This window comes from Triticum aestivum, chromosome 1D (genome assembly GCF_018294505.1).
Source record: "Triticum aestivum cultivar Chinese Spring chromosome 1D, IWGSC CS RefSeq v2.1, whole genome shotgun sequence".
NCBI lineage: Eukaryota > Viridiplantae > Streptophyta > Magnoliopsida > Poales > Poaceae > Triticum > Triticum aestivum.
Window position 1 is genome coordinate 257,166,423 of NC_057796.1, and position 20,787 is coordinate 257,187,209.

The following is a 20,787-nucleotide window of genomic DNA, read 5'->3' on the forward strand; positions in this document are numbered from 1 at the left end:
AGCAATTTTCCCTCAAGTGGATGAACTAAGATTTATCAATCCGTGAGAGGTATAGGATGAAGATGGTCTCTCTCAAACAACCCTGCAACCAAATAACAAAAAGTCTCTTGTGTCCACAACACACCAAATACAATGGTAATTTGTATAAGTGCACTAGTCCGGCGAAGAGGTGGCGATACAAGTGTAGTAATGATAGTAGATATTGATTTTTGTAAGGGGAACAATAAAAAACAACAAGGTAGCAGTTGATAAAACGGAGCACAAATGGTATTGCAATGCTTGAAAATGAGGCCTAGGGTCCGTACTTTCGCTAGTGCAATCTCTCAACAATGCTAATCAAATTGGATCATATAACCATCCCTCAACGTGCGATGAAGAATCACTCCAAAGTTCTTATCTAGCGGAGAACATAAGAAGAAATTGTTTGTAGGGTACGAAACCACCTTAAAGTTATTCTTTCCGTTCGATCTATCCAAGAGTTTATACTAAAATAACACCATATGATACGCATCAAACAACTCTAATGTCACCTAGATACTTCAATTTAGTAGTATCCAAGATTGATAATATAATAGCATGAAACAATAAAAAATTATAGTACATTGGAGACGTATCATTATCCGTCAGGGTGGAGTTTTGAACCAAGCTCTGTAAGTCGCGTTGAAGGATCTTGATCTAGCGATGGAGGCCGGAGCTAAGGTAAACGCGCCCTGCCCTTCCCCTAGTAGCCCCCGAGCCTGAAGTACATTATGCCGTAATGTGCTTGAGGCTCCGTGTGTTCCATTACAGTCCCTTGTTGCTTGCGGAGCGGAGCTTGATGCACGTGCCCATGAGCTCAGACAATGGTTGGTGGCGAAACAGGAGTGAGTTGCGCACTTATGGAGGTCGCTCGCAGATGTTTGTTGTAAGTCCACAGTGTCTCTGTCTTGTGTGCGGTGAGTTCGTTGAGAGTTTTGCTCTGACAATTGTTTTATCTGGAAACAACAAACAAGCAATTTCAGGAGTTGCAAGGGCGTCTTGACGCCGATTAGAGGGCGGCAAGCCGTGCTCGGGACGCAGCCGAGGTGTCCGAGGTGAAGTGCACGGAAGCACGTTCCGGTCAGGAGTTGCTGAGGGCTGATGATGGCGTGCTTGATAGGAACCGTGGTATCACCGAGGGCCTCTGCGCTTGGTTGCGAGAAGGTCGGGGGAAAGAGGCTGAGTTAAAAACTAATTATGATACTATCACAATACTCCAGTCCATATTGAACCTAACCTAGTTTTTAACTCGAATGTTGAACCGAAGCTTTGAAATATACATGTCATATACCCACCTCACATTTTCTTATATATTATTCACGTGTGTGGCTAGGTCTCAATCGACTAAGATTTAACCAAGTCTAAGTCAAGTGATATATTAGTATGTAAGAAGAAAAAAAACAATTTTTTTTTGCATGAATCTCCATGCAAAATCAAAGGAAGTTACTATCGAGACAGAGACTTAGCAAAACTGATTTTTCATGTCTCAAAGGAAGTAAGTACAAAATGTACATGCCCTAAAAAAAGTCCAAGTTCCAAAATAAAACACCTTACCATTTCTTGTTTCTTTCCGAATCAAATAGCTGCTCCAGGCACCCGGAGTCAAAATCGACCTGCTCCACGGTTTCCTCTCCACCGTCCTGTACACCATTCTTTCCTCTTCTTCGTCCTCTCCCTAGTCCCGACCTACCCAAGCTCCAACCCGACCGCTGTGCCCAGCCCTAGAGCTGCCGCCGTGCCGTAGCTCATCGCCACCCCTCCGCCTCACCCCCGCAACCCCTCCGCTTCTCACGCGTTTCGCCGCCATCGCCGTCCCCGTTCCACCTCGTCGCGACCCTGCCGTCTGGACCCCGTCTGCAATTTTGGCCATTGGTTTTCGAGGTACGAGCTTTTTTGCAATCCAGCGATTGGTTAAACCTCACTGGCCTCCACAAATTCTATGTGCGCCCATCTAGATCCGTCCCTGTTAATGTCTGCATGGTCGAATTGGGAAAAATTTGAAGTAGTTTTATTCAGAAGTAAGACTAAGACGCCCTTCAATTTCAATCGAGCTAGGAAATTACTGCTAGTGGTCTGGGAAAATCCTTTTGTTCCTGCTGTGTGGAATTATGTATTGCCGCGAGATTTTATCGCAAAGCTGTATGGGTTTATTATTTTTAGCTAAGCAGGGGATTATTATTTTTACTTATGAGCTTTGAACTGTGACATTTAGATTTTGGCTGCGGTTGGATCAACTTCAGCTGCCTGTCCTTTACCAGAGCTGCTAGTGACAGCTTTAAAGCTGGAATGGGGCACACTTTGTTAGAAGTTGCTTGGTACCTTCCAAAAGCTTTTGCATTCAGATTGCTCAAGTTAGGTAGACAGAGTTTTTCACCTTTTATATATTTTTCAATAACCAGCCTATGTTGTACCTAACATGATGTTCCCTTAGGTTGCTTTGTAGTCTTTTCCTTAGTCGCTATCTATTGGTTAGGGATCCTTAGAAGCATTCCCCAGCTGTTTGTAGCCTTGGCCTTTCCAGACATGCAGCATGGCTTCCAGTATTATATTTATGAATCATGACACTTCAGGTAGGATTATGAAATGTCCAGGCTTCATTGGTCAAACCAGGAGCATGCAATTGGTATTTGATGATTTTCACCCTTCATAGTCTAGATTATATTACCCAGTTCGTTACATACTTACCTGTATGTACCGGTTTGTCTAGAAGTTATCGCTTCCCAGTTGACTGTTTAGTTTCAGTATGTTACTGTGCTGTAGGAAGGCACTACATTGACTAACACGCAAACCTGGTGAGTATGCAAACCAGGAGCATGTTTATTATGTTGGAGATAAATTCCAGATGCTAAGTTAAATATTCTTTTGCAGCGTTCCAGTTTCATTTATAAATATTTGTATATCTGGCATAGTTCAGGGAGGGTGGCGTAATTTCTTTAGATCTGTATATGTTGGTATGTAACCCACCAGTGACTACTAGGTAGCTGGCCTATGTACTTTTCTGGACTCCTAGTTTATTGTGCTTTTTTTTCTTCGAGAAAACGCAAAAGACTTTGCGTTTCATTTCATTGAACAGGAAGAGAATACAGGTACAGGTACAACCTCCCAGCAGGAGGGACACACACACACACACCACCGTCCTCACCAAATGAGCAGGTGAGGAGGTGCCACCACCTACAGACAGCAACGACGAAAGGTCTCACCTTGTCCAGCCTCTAACCATGAATGGTGAGGAAGCTAGACTCAGAGCGTCAAGGCCGCGTCACAGCCATTGCCAGGTGGCAGGCGCCTCCAAAGAAGGCCACATTTCCAGGGCTGCCTGGGCCAACGTACCTTCCACCCCTGTGCCTAGGAGAATTGGCAGGCGGATGGCAGGATCTGGACGGAACTAGCGAAGCCATCGTCTTGGACACGCCAGCGCCGGCATACATTGCGCCCTAGACGCCCACGCCCTATGCTGCAGCCCACATCACAGCAATGCATCGCCAACAAGCCTCGCCGGAAAGACCGGGGAGGTCACCATCTCCAGCTGCCGCATCGGGGACTCCATGTGCAACCCATGCAGCGCCTTCAAGAAGGGGACGGCGATGAGACGCTACCGCTGCCTGACTAAGGGTTTCCCCCAGTGCTCGAGGAGGGGCCAGTCAGGGCCTTGACAGCGCCTCCATGGAGGTAACAGCATCCTCAGGTGTCGCCGTTGTCAGCGCAGGCCGTCGCCGCGCAGGGATTTCGCCCTGGCCCAAGACCACAGACCCCTCAAAGACCACCGATGCAAGGGCAGACAGGAGACAGGGAAGCAGATCACCGGAGACCACCAGCACCGAGAAGGAAGCCACTTATCATCACCGTCGAAGTACGGGAGCACCGGCCAGCGCAGTGCAACAGCCGCCGGGTGGCTGCCAAACCAGGCCAGCCATCGCAGGGGGACGCGTCGAGCAGAGCTAGTGGCGCCATCACAGGGATCTGCCACCCGCACCTCGCCGCCGTCGACCATGGCTGCCAACGCGCCAGCCTGCAGCCTCCGCCGCCAGGATCCGCTGGGGCACAGCCAAGTAGCCGCAGCCACGTCCCCACAGGGTCACACCACGCTGCTCGCGTGCTCGCCACACCAGGTCCAGTGAAGCTCCGCTCCGTCAGCCTCGCCGAGCCCACGCTCGAGGGGGAAGCCGCTGGGGAGAAAGGTCCCACCGCCGCCGGAACTGCCCGGGCTTTGGGGCAGGGGGAGTTTATTGCACTTTGATCAGTTATTTGCCAGTTGTTTCTTATACAACATACTAAGGCACACATCTGTTCTATTACTATCTGTTTGATGTTCTGTTACATGTATTCTGCAGGCTCAGTCATAAGTGGCTTCACATGAGCTTTGTGGAGTGATGCCTTTATTGTCGTAGGCATTTCCTAACATGTAGCTCCAATGCTATGCTTGTACTGGATTTACTTTTAGAAGAAAGAGATGCAGAAGTCTGACCATCACGAGCAGAATCTTACTTCACCAAGGGGACTGATCCATAAAGTGCTTCGTCGTACAAATAGCAGGCGATCTCCAACTGCAGCAGAGCAAGATCCTTCTCCTGTATTTCCAGAAACAAGCAATACTAAGTTCTTAAAGCAAAAAAATGTAGAAGATGCAAGCAAAGATCCAGAAAAGGGGAGCACTCACGATAACCGAATTGAAGATGAGAAGTCTGATTTGCTAGGATACGAAGTTTGTTCTGGGAAGCTTACGTTAGATAACAAAGGCAGAAGCGTTTCAGGTGAACAGTCGGGATCAGGGTCTAGTGGTAATTGTTTTGATGCTAGGCTCACCACTGAAGCCTTAGTATGGGGCTCTAACATCCTTAAGCTCGAGGACATTGTATCTGTAAGTTGTTAGCTCATTGACTTCAGTCTGCAACTGGCATATATGTTTTTCTGAGTTTTACCACAAGCATATATCACATTAATAATAAGCTCTTGTTTAACTTAACCCACAGGTATCATACAATGCTGGGCTTCGGCATTTCATCGTGCATGCATGCCCTCTTGAAAAGAGATCTAATGGACTTTCCTGCTTTATGAAGCCTAGAAGAATCCAGAAGGACTTGCGTTTCCTATCTACTGCTCCACATGAGGCCTTTCGGTGGGTTAATGGTTTTGCAGATCAGCAATGCTATGTAAATCTGTTACCACACCCCATGGCATCAAGCAAAAAGCATTCTTCTGAACTCATTCCATTTGATGCCATGCTTGATCCATATGTTAAATGTCGGTCTCCACCAAAGATACTTGTCATCCTGAATCCTCGATCTGGACATGGTAGATCTAGCAAAGTTTTCCACGGGAAAGTGGAGCCCATATTTAAGGTATGTCTAGCTAAGTAGAAGCATGTTAATACCGAGATGACATCTACTTGGGTGGTTGCCAAATAAGATATTAATTCAGTTTATAAGCAATTAAGCATGCTTTCAAAATTAGATTAGTAAGGTATTTCGCATGTTCAACGGTGGTCGCTACGATGATCTTCACCCAACTTAAAAATGTGTTCTCATCTAAAAAGGAAAACATGTTTCCATGTATGTGTTTTAGATTTCCTTGTTTACCACTTCCTGTATTGAGCAATTTAGTTTAACTTACAAAGTGATGAATTGGAAAATTACTCCCTCCATAAAGAAATATATTTATTTACGGAGGGAGTACCTCACATCGACACAGTCATACCATTGATTACCATCGAATGCAATGTTGTTAGGATCACGATCCTAAGTAGAAACCTTTTTGTTTGATGTAATCGGATCTAGATCCGGCCATCGAATCATTGTTTTACCAGATTTTTGAAGTAGACACAATTCGTGTAAAAATGAGTCATTTATGCAAATCTGCAAATTTATACTGCAAAGTTGTATTTGGGTTTTTTTTTTTTGTAAACTGGGAACACTTTCTTACATTACATTCAGTTGAACTCATTTCTGGTCTCATTCAATTCATTTTGTGGTTATATTAATTACTAAGATGTATAATATCTGGATCTTAATATATTTTACTTAGGGTGGCATGTAGAAGGCAAAAAGGCAATACGATAAAATAAACTGATGTAATTTAGATTAGTAACGTGTAATATTGAGTCTTGTTTGTATGCTGTATAGTTTAATATCCCTCTCTCAATCACTAGCCTGATTTTACCTTTGATTCCAGTCATTAGCCTGGCCCTACATTCGGACCACGGTTCTGCAAACATTTTGATCCATGTCATGTCGGCTCCATGGCCTTTGACATCTATATTGACTTCTTATGTCAGTTACTCAGTTCTAGGATGCTGAATTTGTTACGAATGCCATTTCTGTACATCTTTGACATTTTGCCATTCAGTTATATATAAAAAGTTTATAGGTGATGCTCGTTTATGCATATGTTTTTTTTAATGTTCAAACCGCATTGGCTAAATATTTATTAAAAAGAAAGTAGTCATCAGGCATCCAAAGTTTAACCATATCAAGCACAGTAGTGGATCCAAAATTCAGGCACTAGTTGAAGCATCATTACCTCACAGATTCAAATAGAAGAGCCTCAAGTACTTTTGTCTGGTTTAATAATAATAATAAGTGTTAGAGACAGCTTGCAGGTTTCAAGATGGAAGTGATTAAAACTACACATGCTGGTCATGCAAAATCTCTTGTATCAACTATTGATTTTAGTACCTGTCCAGATGGTATATTTATCTTTACATCTTTCCTTAGTAGTTTATGTTGATCATCTAAATCATTTTTTGCCTGCACTTTCTAGGAATTGTATGTGTCGGTGGCGATGGAATTGTTAATGAGGTTAGTGTATATTAATGCCATGCATATTCTTTTTGTTGGTCTCTCTGTCATGTTAGTTTTTTGGGGTCTAGTGTGGTATAGTAAAGAGAAAAGATAATCCTAGTGTCAGTCTTATTACTCTTATACATCTGGATTTTCTAAATTTTCCGAACTTCCCCCCAATGGCCACACAGCATCAGTTTGTGCTTTGGGATTCATATATTTTCAGCATATTCGCCAACCGCCATAGCACATACTGATTTCACACATTTGTTGTCTGGATTCGACTACTACTTAATTTTTAATTAATTTTGAATGCCTGACATGCATATTAATGGATTAGTACAAGCTAAATATGGATTAATTCATCAGGAAGAGTACAGTTCTTTTTCCAGGACAGTGTCACATAGTTTTGAGACATAAACTATGCACATCTCAAAGCTCACAGCGGATGGTGTGTGTGTGTGTGTGGGTGGTGGTGGGGGGGGGGGGGGGGTTATAGTCCACAGAATGTACAAAATCCACACTCTTATTAGTAATAGCTACAACGAAGAGGTTGTCACAATACCCTGAAAGAAATTCTGCACCTTTATTTTGTTACCAATGTTTTAGCTCCCTAACTTCACCCACTCGATTGGTAATTACTAGGTTCAGGGGTTTTATCTAGGGACATAAAAAGTTTGCATACACCATATTCTCTACTTTGCTATGCCACAACAATTTTGAGTTCATTGAACAAAGTTGCTGGGTTTTGGATACTCAGAAGGTTTAAATTGTTTCAGCAGTACTACCAACTAAATACTAATCTTTAACATTTGAGGGTCATGTATGTTTACTACTGTCTAACCTTTCTATTTCCATGAGCACTCAAGGAGCCTGTTTGTTTGGTAGTTTCCCGAACTCATCCTCTCCCTGTTGTGAAAATAGATATTTGTGTGCTAAGTGCTACTACAGGTCCTGATGCAACAATCAACTTATTCCGTAGGTACTCAATGGTCTTCTGTGCAGAGATGATCAAATTGAGGCAGGCTCTCTTCCAATTGGTATAATACCTGCAGGATCTGATAACTCACTTGTTTGGACAGTCTTGGGTGTTAAAGATCCAATTTCTGCAGCATTGTCCATTGTCAGGGTAAATAACATTTCATTTGTTCAGTTTTACTGATTGTTTTCTATGTATGTTTTCACTCCTCTTTGCAACTTTGCATATAATTTGTTGACATCACATTTTAAGAAGTAAGAGTTATTAAAGAACCTAAATGTTACTCATCATGTTGGGTAGGATTATGTTCATAGATACACCTTTAGGGATTCAGCTCCCTGATGTAAAACAATTTAATCAATTGTGGTTAATGGTGCTTGTACACTGAAACGCCAGTATCCAAATATCTTTCTGTTTCTGTTTCTTTTCTTTTACAAATAAATATTCTTCTTTCATTTGTAATTGTCTGCCCTCCCTATGGTTCCATTTGTCTGGGCCTGTATGTCACTGCCCTAATGTTAGCTGTTCTGTTGGAAGCTTCATCCCAATTTCACGTGACTATAGCGTGTCCTATTGTTGAGTCTTTCTTATCATACATCTTTTCTCATGTTTTTTATATGGGGCAGGTAGCGACCGCTAGACAGTACATCTTCCTCACATGGTCACATGCGAGTTACTTCTTTGTAATTGTTCATTAGGCTTCCCTGAGATCCCTCCACCATGGACCCACACAAAAATACAGCACAGCTCCACTCTTAATATGACCATAACGCTCCTCGATGTAGCTTTCTTTCGATTCTGCATTACTGTGTTATTGTCATGTTGCCAGCAACACCCAACCATGTCTTAACACTGACGCCAACAAAGTGAAAATATGTTGTACCTGTATGTCATGTTTGCTATTGACTATGTAGTTTCATCTAAGAGATGCTACCCTATTCTTATTTGAATTGTTTAGTGTCGATACCATCAATTATTGTGCTTGCAACTTTATTGTCTATGTTTTTTCATATAATGTCTAGTCAAAGTAATAATATTCATTAAATTGTTTGTTCGTTGCAGGGAGGTTTTACACCTATTGATGTTTTTTCTGTTGAATGGATTCAGAGTGGGACTACGCATTTTGGCACAACAGTCTCGTATTTTGGCTTTGTTAGTGATGGTACCACATACTTGAATTTTCAGGAAATTTTCTCTTATTTTTAAAATATAAATTAGCTTCTTGAACTAAAGTGAGTTTCCATTTATATGCTGCAGTTCTTGAGCTCTCAGAGAAATACCAGAAGCGTTTTGGTCCTCTCCGTTACATTGTTGCTGGTTTTCTGAAATTCCTGTGCTTGCCAAAGTACAGTTTTGAATTGGAGTATCTTCCAGCAGCAGATGTTGATGGTGCTGGGCATAAAATTGTGGAGGGACAAGAAAAGGTTGATACGTCAGACCTCTATGACGATGTAGTTCAGAGGTCGAGAGCAGAATGTTTACCACGCGCCTCAAGTTTGTCTAGCATTGATTCAATCATGTCTACGAGCATAATGTCTGGGGGAGAACCAGAAGTTTCTAGTCCACGTGCTAATAATGAACCATCTGAACTTGTGCGTGCACTTGATCCGAAATCAAAACGCCAGTCATTAGGGAGGACAAGTACTTTCAAAGAACCAGAAGAATCGCTCCATCCTCAGGCATCAACTCCCAGCTGGCGTAGATCCAAATCAAAGTCAAGGACAGAAAAAGCGTGGCCAGGTTTGACTGCTACAAATGACACTAAATCTTCTAAGGGCACCACAACACATGATAAAGAAGACACATCATCCACAATTTCAGATCCTGGACCTGCGTGGGATACAGGACCCAAGTGGGATATGGAGCCTAAATGGGATAATCAACCTAATTGGGAACCTGAAACTCCTATCGAGCTACATGGTCCATCAGATGACATTGAGCTTGGTCTGACTAAGGAACTAGTCCCAAGCTTAGATGAAAGATGGGTCATTAGGAAAGGGCGCTATCTCGGTGTATTGGTATGCAACCATTCATGCAAGACCGTGCAGAGTTTAAGTTCCCAGATTGTTGCTCCCAAGGCTGAATATGACGACAACTGTCTGGACCTGCTGCTGGTTGGTGGAAGTGGGAGGCTAAGGTTATTAAGGTTTTTGGTGCTTTTGCAGTTTGGAAAACACATTTCTCTTCCGAATGTGGAATATGTAAAGGTGGGATTTGGCTCCTCTTTGTTGAGCATCCAGTTTTACTCATCATGACGGAAACAATTATCCAATTCTAGTTTCATTCATTTGACAAACTGCTGTGCTTATTTTCAGGTACGATCCGTGAGACTTAAGGCAGGCCCGAATACACATGATGGGTGTGGTATTGATGGGGAGCTACTCCATGTCAAGGGGCAGGTCCGGTGCAGTTTGCTACCTCAGCAAAGTCGTTTGATCGGCAGGCCAGCCAAAAACACTGTACAGTAACTGTAAATACATCACCCTGCAGCCCTATATCTGCCTGGAAATTCACACCTGTACAACCGGCAACTTTCTTCATCTTTTTACCTCTGCATCCAGAACAGCCTCGCTGACAGACAGGCACATATAACTCCAGCGATGTACATTCGTGCTTGATGACCGAAAGTGCCAGACGGTGACATTTATCTAAGGAATGTAAAGCCTATCTGGTCTGCAGCCCACTGCGCTTCTCTTCGTTTCGCCTGTTCTTTGGCTGGTATCGGATGTGCTATAGAGCCTTCTATCTGATCAGCGTACTTGGGAGGGATGGTTCTGTTCAGAACAGCATGGTGCCTACCCCTGGTGTGTGCGGTTGTTTGGAGGTCCCTGGTGCCGGCCACTTGATGCTTGTCACCCCCCATTAGAGGGACAAGCATAACACTGCCAATGCTATGTCCCTGATCAGCTTGTGGTGTTTACAGAAAGCGTGAACAGATTTCTATCATGTCGTGTTCCCGGTATAGTATAGGATTTGGATGAACCAAAAAAGGAGAGAAGATATTTGTGGTGCTGCTGGCTTTCCCACCTATAGTTCTTTTTGTGTTTGTGTTTGTGCGCGAAGTGTGATGTATTGAGTTGTAATTTGTCCCTGCAGGTACATATGTGGTACTATGTGTTGTTCTCTGCTGGGGAATAAACAGCATGGTTTGATAGTGTGACATTGTTGGTCGCATAGAACTGAATTGTGCCTGACAACCCCTGGAGGGCTGAAACTTATTAATCATCAGAAAAGGTCTGTAAAGCGTTCGGCGCGGACAAGCCGACAAACGCCACGCTTCTGGCAACCGGGATCATTGAAAACTTTATTTAGGTACGGAAACCATCACTGGCAAAGATATATATAACCGTTGGTTTGATAATTGTAGGACGCAGTTGGTAGCTAACACGAGCTGGAGGTTGCTAAAAAGGGTAGCGAACAAAAGGCACCTGGCGATTGCGATCTTTTCCTAAAAAAGAGACCGAACATCTTCAAGAAGGACCCTCAAATAGCCCACAAAACGTTTAGACAGCTGTTCATACGCACTTTGTCATTCAATGCGTATTTGTCCATGGACAACATCTGCGGTCAGTTTTATCGCAAATCAGACCCAAATCAAGGGGAGCTTTCAGTCTGGACCTCCGCCACGTATGTGTCTGGCAAACGGTCCCACTCAAAACCACTCTCCCGTGCAGACACTCGCCTCTCCTGTGCGACCGCTCCAATCGTCCCGCGCCACATTCATGCTGGTTTAGAGTGAATATGACCGCTCTGCAACATGCCGGACATTGAAGGGACACACTGGTGAAGAGCACCGCCGACACTGTGTCCGCTCGCTCGCTCTTCACGCCACGTTCAATGCCGTCGCAGAGCAATGTGACCACACGGGGCGACGAGACTACTTCCTACTGCATGGAAGCCGGCTACCCGGCATAGAACAGGTGCACCATCCGAGAAACTCACTGCCCGCATTCAAACCGCTGCTTCGCCTGATGGACGCCCACTATATAAACACGGTTGCACACAACCCAAACTGCACCACCTCCGCTTCTCCTTCCTCCTTTCATCCATGACCGCTGGCGCAGTGATGGCGACTGGCAGAGTGCCGTGGAAGCGGCTCTCATCGGCGCAGAAGCACGAGAAGGCGGTCCTTGCTAACAACTGGCAGGCCCGGCGTGCGTGGCACATAGAGGCTGGACTGCCTTCGAGCTCACTGGAGGAGAGCTTGGAGGAAGAGGATGATGACCACACGATGCAGGAGGCGTATGATGATGAGGCCAAGCCCTCACCCGTTCCCGTGCGGGTTGTCAGCTTCATCATGGTGCATGCGCATTACGACTCCGTCATGGCGACGGAGGAGGAGCCGACACAACCTACAATGTTGCAAGAGGAGCAGCGATACAACCTTCGGCTTCTCGAGCAGCACTGGCTCGGGGAGGGACAAATCATCGTCAAGCAGACGAACGAGGATGCCGTCGTGGCCATGGTCGCGGAGACTTCAGGCTTCCTGGATGAGCAGGGGACGCTGTACCAGTCAGACATCCGCCACGAGCGATAGCGGCTGCCCGTCCTGCGGGCAGTGACTAAAACCCTGTTCACGAAGATCGATGCGGAGGCACACGCAAAGGCGATGCAGGCGATCATGGATGGGAATGTTGCTGCCTACGTCGCCAGCTCCGCGTCGGTCACGCCGTCTGCAGTGTTCTTGCCTGACCGCAACGACCACAAGACCGGCCCATCCACGTTGATCGTGGACCTCACTTCTCGGAGCTCACGGACATGGGAAGGATAGGACGTGGAACACAAACTTCTCCACGACATACGGAGATTTAGACTAGGTTAAAAATAAGCAACAGATCGTAACCCAGCTTTCTCTCGTGACCTGCACGCTTGATTCCACTGATTTTCTTTCTTCTCTCGAAAACCGTATACACCAATAGTAAATGGCTAGTGATTTTTTCTGGTTTTTGGCTACACAATATGAAAAGAAAATAAAAATGCTAGAAAGGGGACTTGAACCCAAGTCTATTTATTAGACTTTGAGCCCAATAACCAACTAAGCCACCTTCTGTTGCTGTCTATTGTATATAAACAAGGTTACTTGAACCTTTCATTTTTCTGTCATATCAGTGATAATACTTTTTTTTTGCTTGGTAACTTTGGCATGACCAGCGTGATAACTATGACTTGAGCAACCTAATAACTATACTATGATAAGCCTGATAACTATAATATGAGAAGCACGATAACTTGTTTCAGTAACGTTTTTCACATGGGTAAAAAGTTATCAAATGTGTTGTATGTAAGTTATCGGGTGTCTGGTGCATAAATTACCATGCTATTTGCACTAGGTTATCAGGGCATATTTCTAGAACTTTTCGCCCATGGTGAAAAGTTATCAATGCGTTTATATGTAAGCTATCAGGTTAATTGTACGTAAGTTGTCATCTTATTTACATAGAAGCTACAACGGGTATATTTTAACAATTTTTTCATTTTGGATGGTAAAAAAGTGGTATTTTATTTGAACTTGTCAGGAGCCAAAGTAGTGGGTGAGTTGGCTATTGTGTTAAGATCTCAATATTGAAGTCTTGAGTTCCATTCTCAGCTTTATCATGAATTTCTAGGCTATAAAACTACAATATAGAAACTACTAGCATCAAGATTTGTTTCCAACATCTTTTTCTCTCCAAAATTATCAGGCCCGCGATGTGTGAGTTATCAAGCTATTCGCACAAAAAATAACCGAGGGGTATTTCATCAACGTGCCTCCCTCCACCCAGTAGCCAAATTTACCAAGACCTAGGTACATAAGTTATCAGGTCAGCGATGTGTGAGTTACCGTGATATTCACATAAAAGTTATCGGAGGTATATTTCATCACCTATATTCGCCAAAGTTATCAGGACCGGGTCGCATAAGTTATCAGGTCTCCGATGTATGAGTTACCATGCTATTCAAACCAAAAGTTACCGGGGGATATTTCATCAACACCCACCCCTACGCCAAAGTTATCAGGACTGAGTTATATAAGTTATCAGGTCGGTGATATGCGAGTTATCAGGTCTATGATGTGCGAGTTACCATGCTATTCATACAAAAAGTTACCAAGCGGATATTTCATCAACTCCCCCCTCACCCCCACCCCCGCACGAAAATTAATAAGGTATTATCAACTTGAGACTCGTGAAACCAGATATCATGATGATTGTACGTGAGTTATTGGAGAATCCAAAGAAAAAGAGCAAGATTTTTTTTTTCATTTCTTTTCTCATATAGTAGTAAAAAGGTTCAAATACCTCGTTATCTTTTTATAGACAACAACCAGTACTAGTTGTTGTGGTGGTAAGGATGATGTGTATAAACACAATAGGTGCTGGGTTTGAATCCTACACCTAGCACTTTTTTTAGCGCTGAAGGAAGAAAAAGGCGGGCAGGAGCGACAGGATCAGAAAGAAAGATTGATGTCACGTGCGCTTTTGTCAATGAAATATGTCAAAAATATTATTTCCTTCGATCGGAAAAAAGTGTCACAGTTTGAACTAAGGTTAGTTCAACCTTTAGTTCAAAGGTGCGACACTTTTTTATGATCGGAGGGAGTATTAATTTGGGGATCCGCTACGCGTCAGCTGGCGGACACCTCACAAGCCATCGGATCCCACGGATTGAGTGGTCGAGCGCCAACCTGTACCATCATAACATAGGTCGTGTTGCAGAAAATTTTCTGCAACGTGGGTCATGTTGCAGAAATTTTTAAACACAGGTCAAGTTGCAAAAATTCTTTTTACAACAAAGGTCTTGTTATAGTTTTTTCCCTTGCAATAGAGGACTTGCCGTAGAAATTTTTGTGACAACAGCCTTGTTACAGAAATTAAGTCGGGAAATTTACAGAATTTTTCGCAATAAAGGTCTTGTTGTAGAATTATTCTGTAACGGAGGTTTTGTTGCAGAAATTTATAGTCTATTCAAAATTGATACCCGTACAAGCCGAGGCCCTTCACTGCAGCTGTTCTTGGTTGAGACGGAGAGCGATAGGATTGAGATGTTTCTGGGGAAGGAAAGGTGAAGAACTGGTGGGGCCACATGGACACGTGGTAGACGATGGAGGCGGTTGACGTTTGGAAGCAATCCGCCGGTGGATGCTAATCATTTCCTTTAATTTGGTTCAATTTAAAAGAAACCGTTTAGTTTATATGAAATTTGTCCAGTTTGAGACGGACAGCGACCACGATTTGAGAGACGACTTTTGGCCTTAGGCTGTGCATGCAGAAAAACGGAGGAGCAAACAGAAGCCACCGACTGCGCAGGTGAAACCACCCAACGCAATATTGCACAGATCGTACCACTCAAGTACACACAGAGGGGAAAAAAAGGCCGGGAAGAGCCGCTGGCGAACTGCAAGAACATGGAAGCTACCGTGCGGCAGGCTAGCACCTGCAATGGCAGCCACGGCCCCTGGCGAAGCCGAGCGACACGCAGCGGCCGCCGCGGCGGCACCCGCCGTAGTGGCACACGTCCATGCATGCGCTGTTGGCCGCCGCGTCCCCCGGGTCGCACTGCTCCACCGGGATCGTCGCCCCGCACGGCACCCCCGACGGGTAGTCCTCCACCCACGCCGCCCTCGCCGACGGCGCCGCCACCAAAACCGCTGCAAAAAACGGGTCACGCCACATCAGACGCATGCATGCACACATTCAAGAGATGCATGCAACTCGCGCTTCGCCACTCCATGCGAGCTTGCGGTTGCACGTACGCGGCTTACCGGTCAGCATGGCGACGAGGACGACGAGGAGGAGGCGCCGCGGTGGCAGTGGCAGCAGGGGCAGACTGCAGCGGCACGCGGCGGCATCGCCTCCCTGGGCCATGGGTCGCTTAATTAGCTTTTGTTTCGCTCGCTCTGTTCCGGTGTTCTGCTCGGGCATGGGCGGGAAGGTGACAAGCTGATGGCTTGGCGCGCCCTGTGCATGCCGCCCATGGTGCGCGCGGTGTGATATATAAGGCCAACTCCAACGCACGACCTCGACCTTCGGCCTGTCCGATTCGGCCCAAACGGACAGAGAAGACGGTCCAACGCACCCGCTCCTCATCCGCCTTAGATCCGTTTGTCGGTCGCCCACCACCTTCTACCGCCCAAATTAATTGCACACGGGCGATCGGACCCACCTGCCAGCTGCCAGCCATCCACCCGGCCGTCGTCCTTTTTAATGTGAAAGTCGTGGATCGGCCAGTCCATAGGCTTCCACTTCCATCGACGCGTGCCTCCTCGAGCCCCGACAAGCAAACCCTAGCCTGCCGCTCCTCCACCTCCTCCGTCAGCGAGAATGGTTGGTCGCTGGTTCGCCGGTCGCAAGACGAGGCACGAGAACGAGGTCGGGTCATCGTCGTCGCTCCACCACTGCACCTCCACCTCCACCGCTCATATTCCACATCTCGCCGGACGGGGCCGCACCTTAGATGCGGCCGTACGTCAAGGCGGAGATCTGCAAGAGATATTGGGAGACGCGCAGGCCGCTACCGTGGAGCGATGTGCACCTCCCCAATAACTGGCATCTCTTCATGGATTGGGTGCCCATTCCACCGATCCCGGTGTTGCGCTGCGCCCGCCTGCCGCCGGACCTCATCGATGACTGGAGGTACGCCATCGACTCCCTGCTATGGGATACGTGGCTCCGTGACGAGCACGACACACACCGACAATCTTTCTTTTGCCGGCAGTGCTCCGAGTCCGGCTGCGGGTGCGCTCTGACCGCCGCGCGCGCTCCCAGCCCGCCCCAGCCACGCGGGTGTAGGCTGGTTCGCGGCCTGACTCCTACGCTGTTGCCGTCCCCAGCACCACCCACGCTAATGACGACCGAGGAGGAGGAGCTCATGAGTCAGGTGATGGAGGACTTCCTCCACAGCCAAGACGAGCGCCAATGGCAAGGCCTTGAGGAGATGATGGCCCTGTCAGCGGCCGGCGACGTCGCCTTCCCAGAGCTGGATGCCTACGTCAAGGAAGAGGCCATGGAAGACGTCCGTTCGGAGGCGCTGAGGGAGGAGGAGCCGACGGGATGGAACCCGGCCTTCGTTGGGCAGTCCCGACGTGGACAGAGACCGTGTCGTGCACACCTGAGGTGGACGCCGGCCCGTGGTCACCCTCCCCACCACGGGAAGAGGTTGTGCAGGCGCCAGCGCACCCGACACAACAGACGCCTCCGGCCTGACAGGGGTCGCCAACCCACCTCTGGCAGCCATCTCCATACGTCGACCTCACCGGTGACAACGATGATGAGTAGGACAGCGGCTACAGAAGACGACGGTGGCCGTGGCGGCGACGGACCTTATCTAGGTTTTTTTTAAATATTTTTTAAGTTTTTGTTTATATTAATGCGTTGAACTTGACTGTTGTGGACGTTTAATCTTTATATTAATGCTTTTATATTATTTACAATGTTTATTTGGGTTTTTTGGGTCAAATTTCAAGTCCAAATAAACGGACAGTTTGGGATGAGGCGGGCCGGTTGGGTGCATCGATGGTCGCACGATCGCAAGTGAATGAGGATGTCTGTATTTTTGCCCCAAACAAATAAAATCCAGACAAAACGGACGTCTAAAGAAGATAAGCAGACAACGCCAAAGGGTGGAAAGCTGCGGCAAGTACATGTGAGCGATTAGACGCAGATACGGTTGTTTGCTGCTTTTGTGCGTGGGTCGTTAGCAATAATAGTATATGTTATCCGGGCATCAACTTGTAATAAGGCTGGTTATTATTGCTGTATAATTGGTTGATTTGGACGCCGCATATCTAGCGTGCTTTTGCTACCTGTAGATAAGGAGGATTAAAATTCATGGCATTGGCATTGTGTGCTCGATTTCGACATTATATTCATAGTGCACGGATTTCACTGGTCAAGTTAGATTCAACATCATCCATCTATATGCCTAATGTACCATGTACCAATGAGGCAACCCTTTTTGTTTTATAAATTCCTTTCAGTGGCAAAAGCAATGAAGTGATGGTGCCCACATGTTGTGATGTTGGTCAGTACTTTGGTATGTCTGTTAGTTTGCCCTGCTGTTGCACCCGAGCTCACATGAGCACGTGTGAACAGTAAAATCCGAAAAAATGTTAAAAAAATACAGAAGAAATCTTTTTTTTTGGCAAGAAACATTGACAACATGTGTGCAAAATTTCGATATGAAATCATATTCATGTAGGTGTGGCAAAAAAAATCAATGCTCCAAATATCAATCTTTTTGAAGCATCAATTTTGTTTTTTTGCTCACATCTACACGAATGTGATTTCGTAGCGAAATTTTGCATGCACGTTGAGAAAACATAAATGTTTCGTGCAAAAAAAAAATCAGATTTTTTGAATTTTTAAATATTTTTCCGGATTTTATTGTTCACCCGAGCTCATGAGCTCGAGTGCACAACAACACTTTCGCCTAGCACCTCCCTTATACTACTGCCTCCATCCTACATTTCTAAGATTCAATTTTTTTTTGAAAAGGAGGATTTTCCCCCGCCTCTGCATTAAGCGATGCATACAACCATCTCATATGAGTTATTATTTTTCAACTTTGAACAATTAAATATAGTTATATACCATTTTTTACACCATTTGATTATTATTTTTCAAATTTTGAATCTAACATTATCAATTTTGTATACTATAAACCACATATTATCAGGCTAATTCTTGATCAAAGTTAAATCTCAAAAAGTGTATGTGCCTACTAAACTAAGGCGAGGGGAGCACTACACGGACAAGCATCGATGGTTGGTCATCTCTGACAGGAAGATAGATGGTTGTCACTAGTAACACTTATCATTGGCATACGATAGAAGACAGTCAGTGGCGACTCTAGGAAATGGTCTAGCGCATAAAGGCATGTATGACTTTCGGATTCAAAATCGGGATGGATGCAGATTCGAATACTGGTCGAATTCAAACATGGTATGGTTAGGGAATACACTTTAAGTCGGAAATGGGCAGTCGTGGATGCGCTCTCCGCTATGCTTCGGAGGGCAGCCGAGGCTGGCCATATCAAAGGGTTGGTTGGCCACCTCATTCCAGGGGGTGTGACCCATTTGCAGTATGCGGATGACACGCTACTGCTGTTTCGTCCGGACCAACATAGCATAGCTACGGTCAAGGCGATTCTCCTTAGTTTTGAGCTCATGTCGGGTCTTAAAATTAACTTCCACAAATGCGAGGTGCTCTCATGGGGGTAGAGCCGGAGGAGGGGAACGCATAGCGATATTTCCTCAACTGCAAAGTGGGTAAATTTCCGTTTGTGTACCTAGGCCTCCCAGTGGACACCAAACGGCCCACCATAGAGGATTGAGAACCTTTATGTGCCAAGGTGAGGGGCAGGGTTTGCCCTTGGAGGGGGGAATTTTTATCGAAAGCAACAAGGCTCGTCCTCACAAACTCGAGTCTATCCTCCTTACCCATGTTTGCCATGGGACTTTTCCTGCTCGCGGAAGGGGTCCATGCAAAGATGGACACTCTCCAATCCAAGTTCTTTTGGGAAGGAACGGACCCTAACCGTAAATATCATATGGTCATGTGGGCGTGGGTGTGTCGACCCAAAGCTTTGGGAGGCCTTGGGATCACCAACACGAGGATTCTCAACATCGTGTTGATGTGTAAATGGATCTGGAAGATTACCCAAGGGGCAGCAAGGTTGTGGGTAGATCTTCTAAGGGCTAAATATTTCCCGAACGGGAATGTTTTCGAAGGGAGGACGAGGGGTTCCCCCTTCTGGAACGACCTGCAGGCGATCAAACCGACATTTGCCGTGGGGGCAAAATTCTCGATTGGGAATGGCCGGTCCGCTCGTTTCTGGACAGATCACTGGATTGGTGCCCAGCCCATTTGGGTCGAATTTCGTGACCTGTATGCCATTGCCGTCGACCCGGCAATGGCGGTGGCGGATGCGTTGTCGTCATCCCCACCGGAAATCCACTTTAAACGGGAACTTAGCGGGCAAGAGCAAGTTAGCCTAGCGGCGTTGATTCAGCTAATTAGCCCAGTTGGCCTAACGGGCCAGCTAGACACGGTGAGCTGGGCGCTTACCAACTCGGGCAAGTTCACGGTTAAGTCGCTATATCACAAGATGTGTCAATGGCCGACGCAGATTGAGATCAAAGGGCTGTGGAAAGCGCGGCTGCCTCTGAAGATCAAAATCTTCCTTTGGCAATTGTTCCGTAACAAACTGCCCACCTCCCTGAATGTGGCCAAACGCAATGGCCCGGCCACCGGCCCTTGCACGTTGTGTGGTGCACCAGAAGATGCCAATCACATCTTTTTCCGGTGCCTACTAGCGAGGTTTGCGTGGAGCGCAGTCCGGACCGCGGCCGGTGTGCAGTGGGATCCCAGATCGGCGGTAGAGCTAATGCACATATTAGATGCGATTCAGGGGCCTGTTAAGCGGGTGATGTGGAGTTGTGTAGGGGCACTCCTCTGGGCTTTGTGGTTAACTAGGAATAAGCTTACTACTGAGGGATGTTTTCCATCGCATCCAGCTAATATCATCTACAAATGCAACCTCTTCTTGCAGCAGTGGAGTTCGTTGGGGAGGCGCAAGGATGCTGAGATATTCAAGACTGCTCAAGATCGCCTGATGCACGTGTATGTATTGGCTAGAGAGCCTTCGACCACGGTCTAGGACGTGGTCCCTTTTGCTGCTTGGCGAGTCTGCGCGCTCTGTACGGGCTTCTGCCTTGTAAAACTGCTTGCGGCCTGTTTGGTTTTCGATGTAACTCTATTGGTATCATGCTGGCGAGGGCCTGTAGGGATTTTGATGATGTACTAAGACTTGTGTCATGTTACGCTGCCTGTTGGGGGCTTTATTAAGTTAAAGCCGGACGCATCTGGCGTCTTCGTTCTAAAAAAAAAGTCGGAAATGGGCACATACTACATGCATATACAAGGGATATATAAACAAGAGCAAGTAGTAATTAACACATATCACTTTAAACTCACATAAATCACTAGAAGGTACTAAAATAATCCAAACAAACCACTAAAAATCATATGTTTCGTC

At 46.0% G+C, this 20,787-nt stretch overlaps 2 protein-coding genes across 3 annotated transcripts; one reads left to right on the top strand and one right to left on the bottom strand.

Annotated features, from left to right (window-relative positions):
• The first annotated feature begins 1,596 nt into the window (after nt 1-1,596).
• Nucleotides 1,597-10,933, top strand: LOC123181336 (sphingoid long-chain bases kinase 1). 2 transcript variants are annotated; one of them, XM_044593588.1, is made up of 10 exons: nt 1,629-1,899; nt 2,231-2,333; nt 4,350-4,876; nt 4,989-5,357; nt 6,607-6,700; nt 6,775-6,812; nt 7,777-7,923; nt 8,836-8,935; nt 9,031-9,980; nt 10,089-10,933. In XM_044593588.1, the coding sequence occupies exons 3-10, from the start codon at nt 4,469-4,471 to the stop codon at nt 10,239-10,241; spliced, it is 2,259 nt and encodes a 752-aa protein (XP_044449523.1). In that variant the 5' UTR covers nt 1,629-1,899; nt 2,231-2,333; nt 4,350-4,468; the 3' UTR covers nt 10,242-10,933. The 2 variants fall into 2 exon arrangements, with proteins under 2 accessions (XP_044449522.1, XP_044449523.1); XM_044593587.1 differs by lacking the exon at nt 2,231-2,333 and having other exon boundaries at nt 1,597-1,899.
• A 3,729-nt stretch (nt 10,934-14,662) lies between these two features.
• Nucleotides 14,663-15,704, bottom strand: LOC123168142 (uncharacterized). Its single transcript, XM_044586018.1, has 2 exons — nt 15,515-15,704; nt 14,663-15,400 (listed from the first exon to the last, which is right to left on the bottom strand). Exons 1-2 carry the CDS (start codon nt 15,672-15,674, stop codon nt 15,180-15,182), a joined length of 381 nt encoding a protein of 126 aa, XP_044441953.1. The 5' UTR covers nt 15,675-15,704; the 3' UTR covers nt 14,663-15,179.
• Between the last annotated feature and the right edge of the window lie 5,083 nt (nt 15,705-20,787).

Excerpts from the sequence above, each read along its gene's own strand:
- LOC123168142 (XM_044586018.1), bottom strand. The coding sequence starts at position 15,674 with ATGCCCGAGCAGAACACCGGAACAGAGCGAGCGAAACAAAAGCTAATT. Across the intron at positions 15,401-15,514 it reads CCTCGTCGCCATGCTGACCG|CGGTTTTGGTGGCGGCGCCG; the intron begins GTAAGCCGCGTA and ends CGTTTTTTGCAG.
- LOC123181336 (XM_044593587.1), top strand. The coding sequence starts at position 4,469 with ATGCAGAAGTCTGACCATCACGAGCAGAATCTTACTTCACCAAGGGGA. Across the intron at positions 6,701-6,774 it reads TTTTAGTACCTGTCCAGATG|GAATTGTATGTGTCGGTGGC; the intron begins GTATATTTATCT and ends TGCACTTTCTAG. Across the intron at positions 8,936-9,030 it reads TTTTGGCTTTGTTAGTGATG|TTCTTGAGCTCTCAGAGAAA; the intron begins GTACCACATACT and ends TATATGCTGCAG.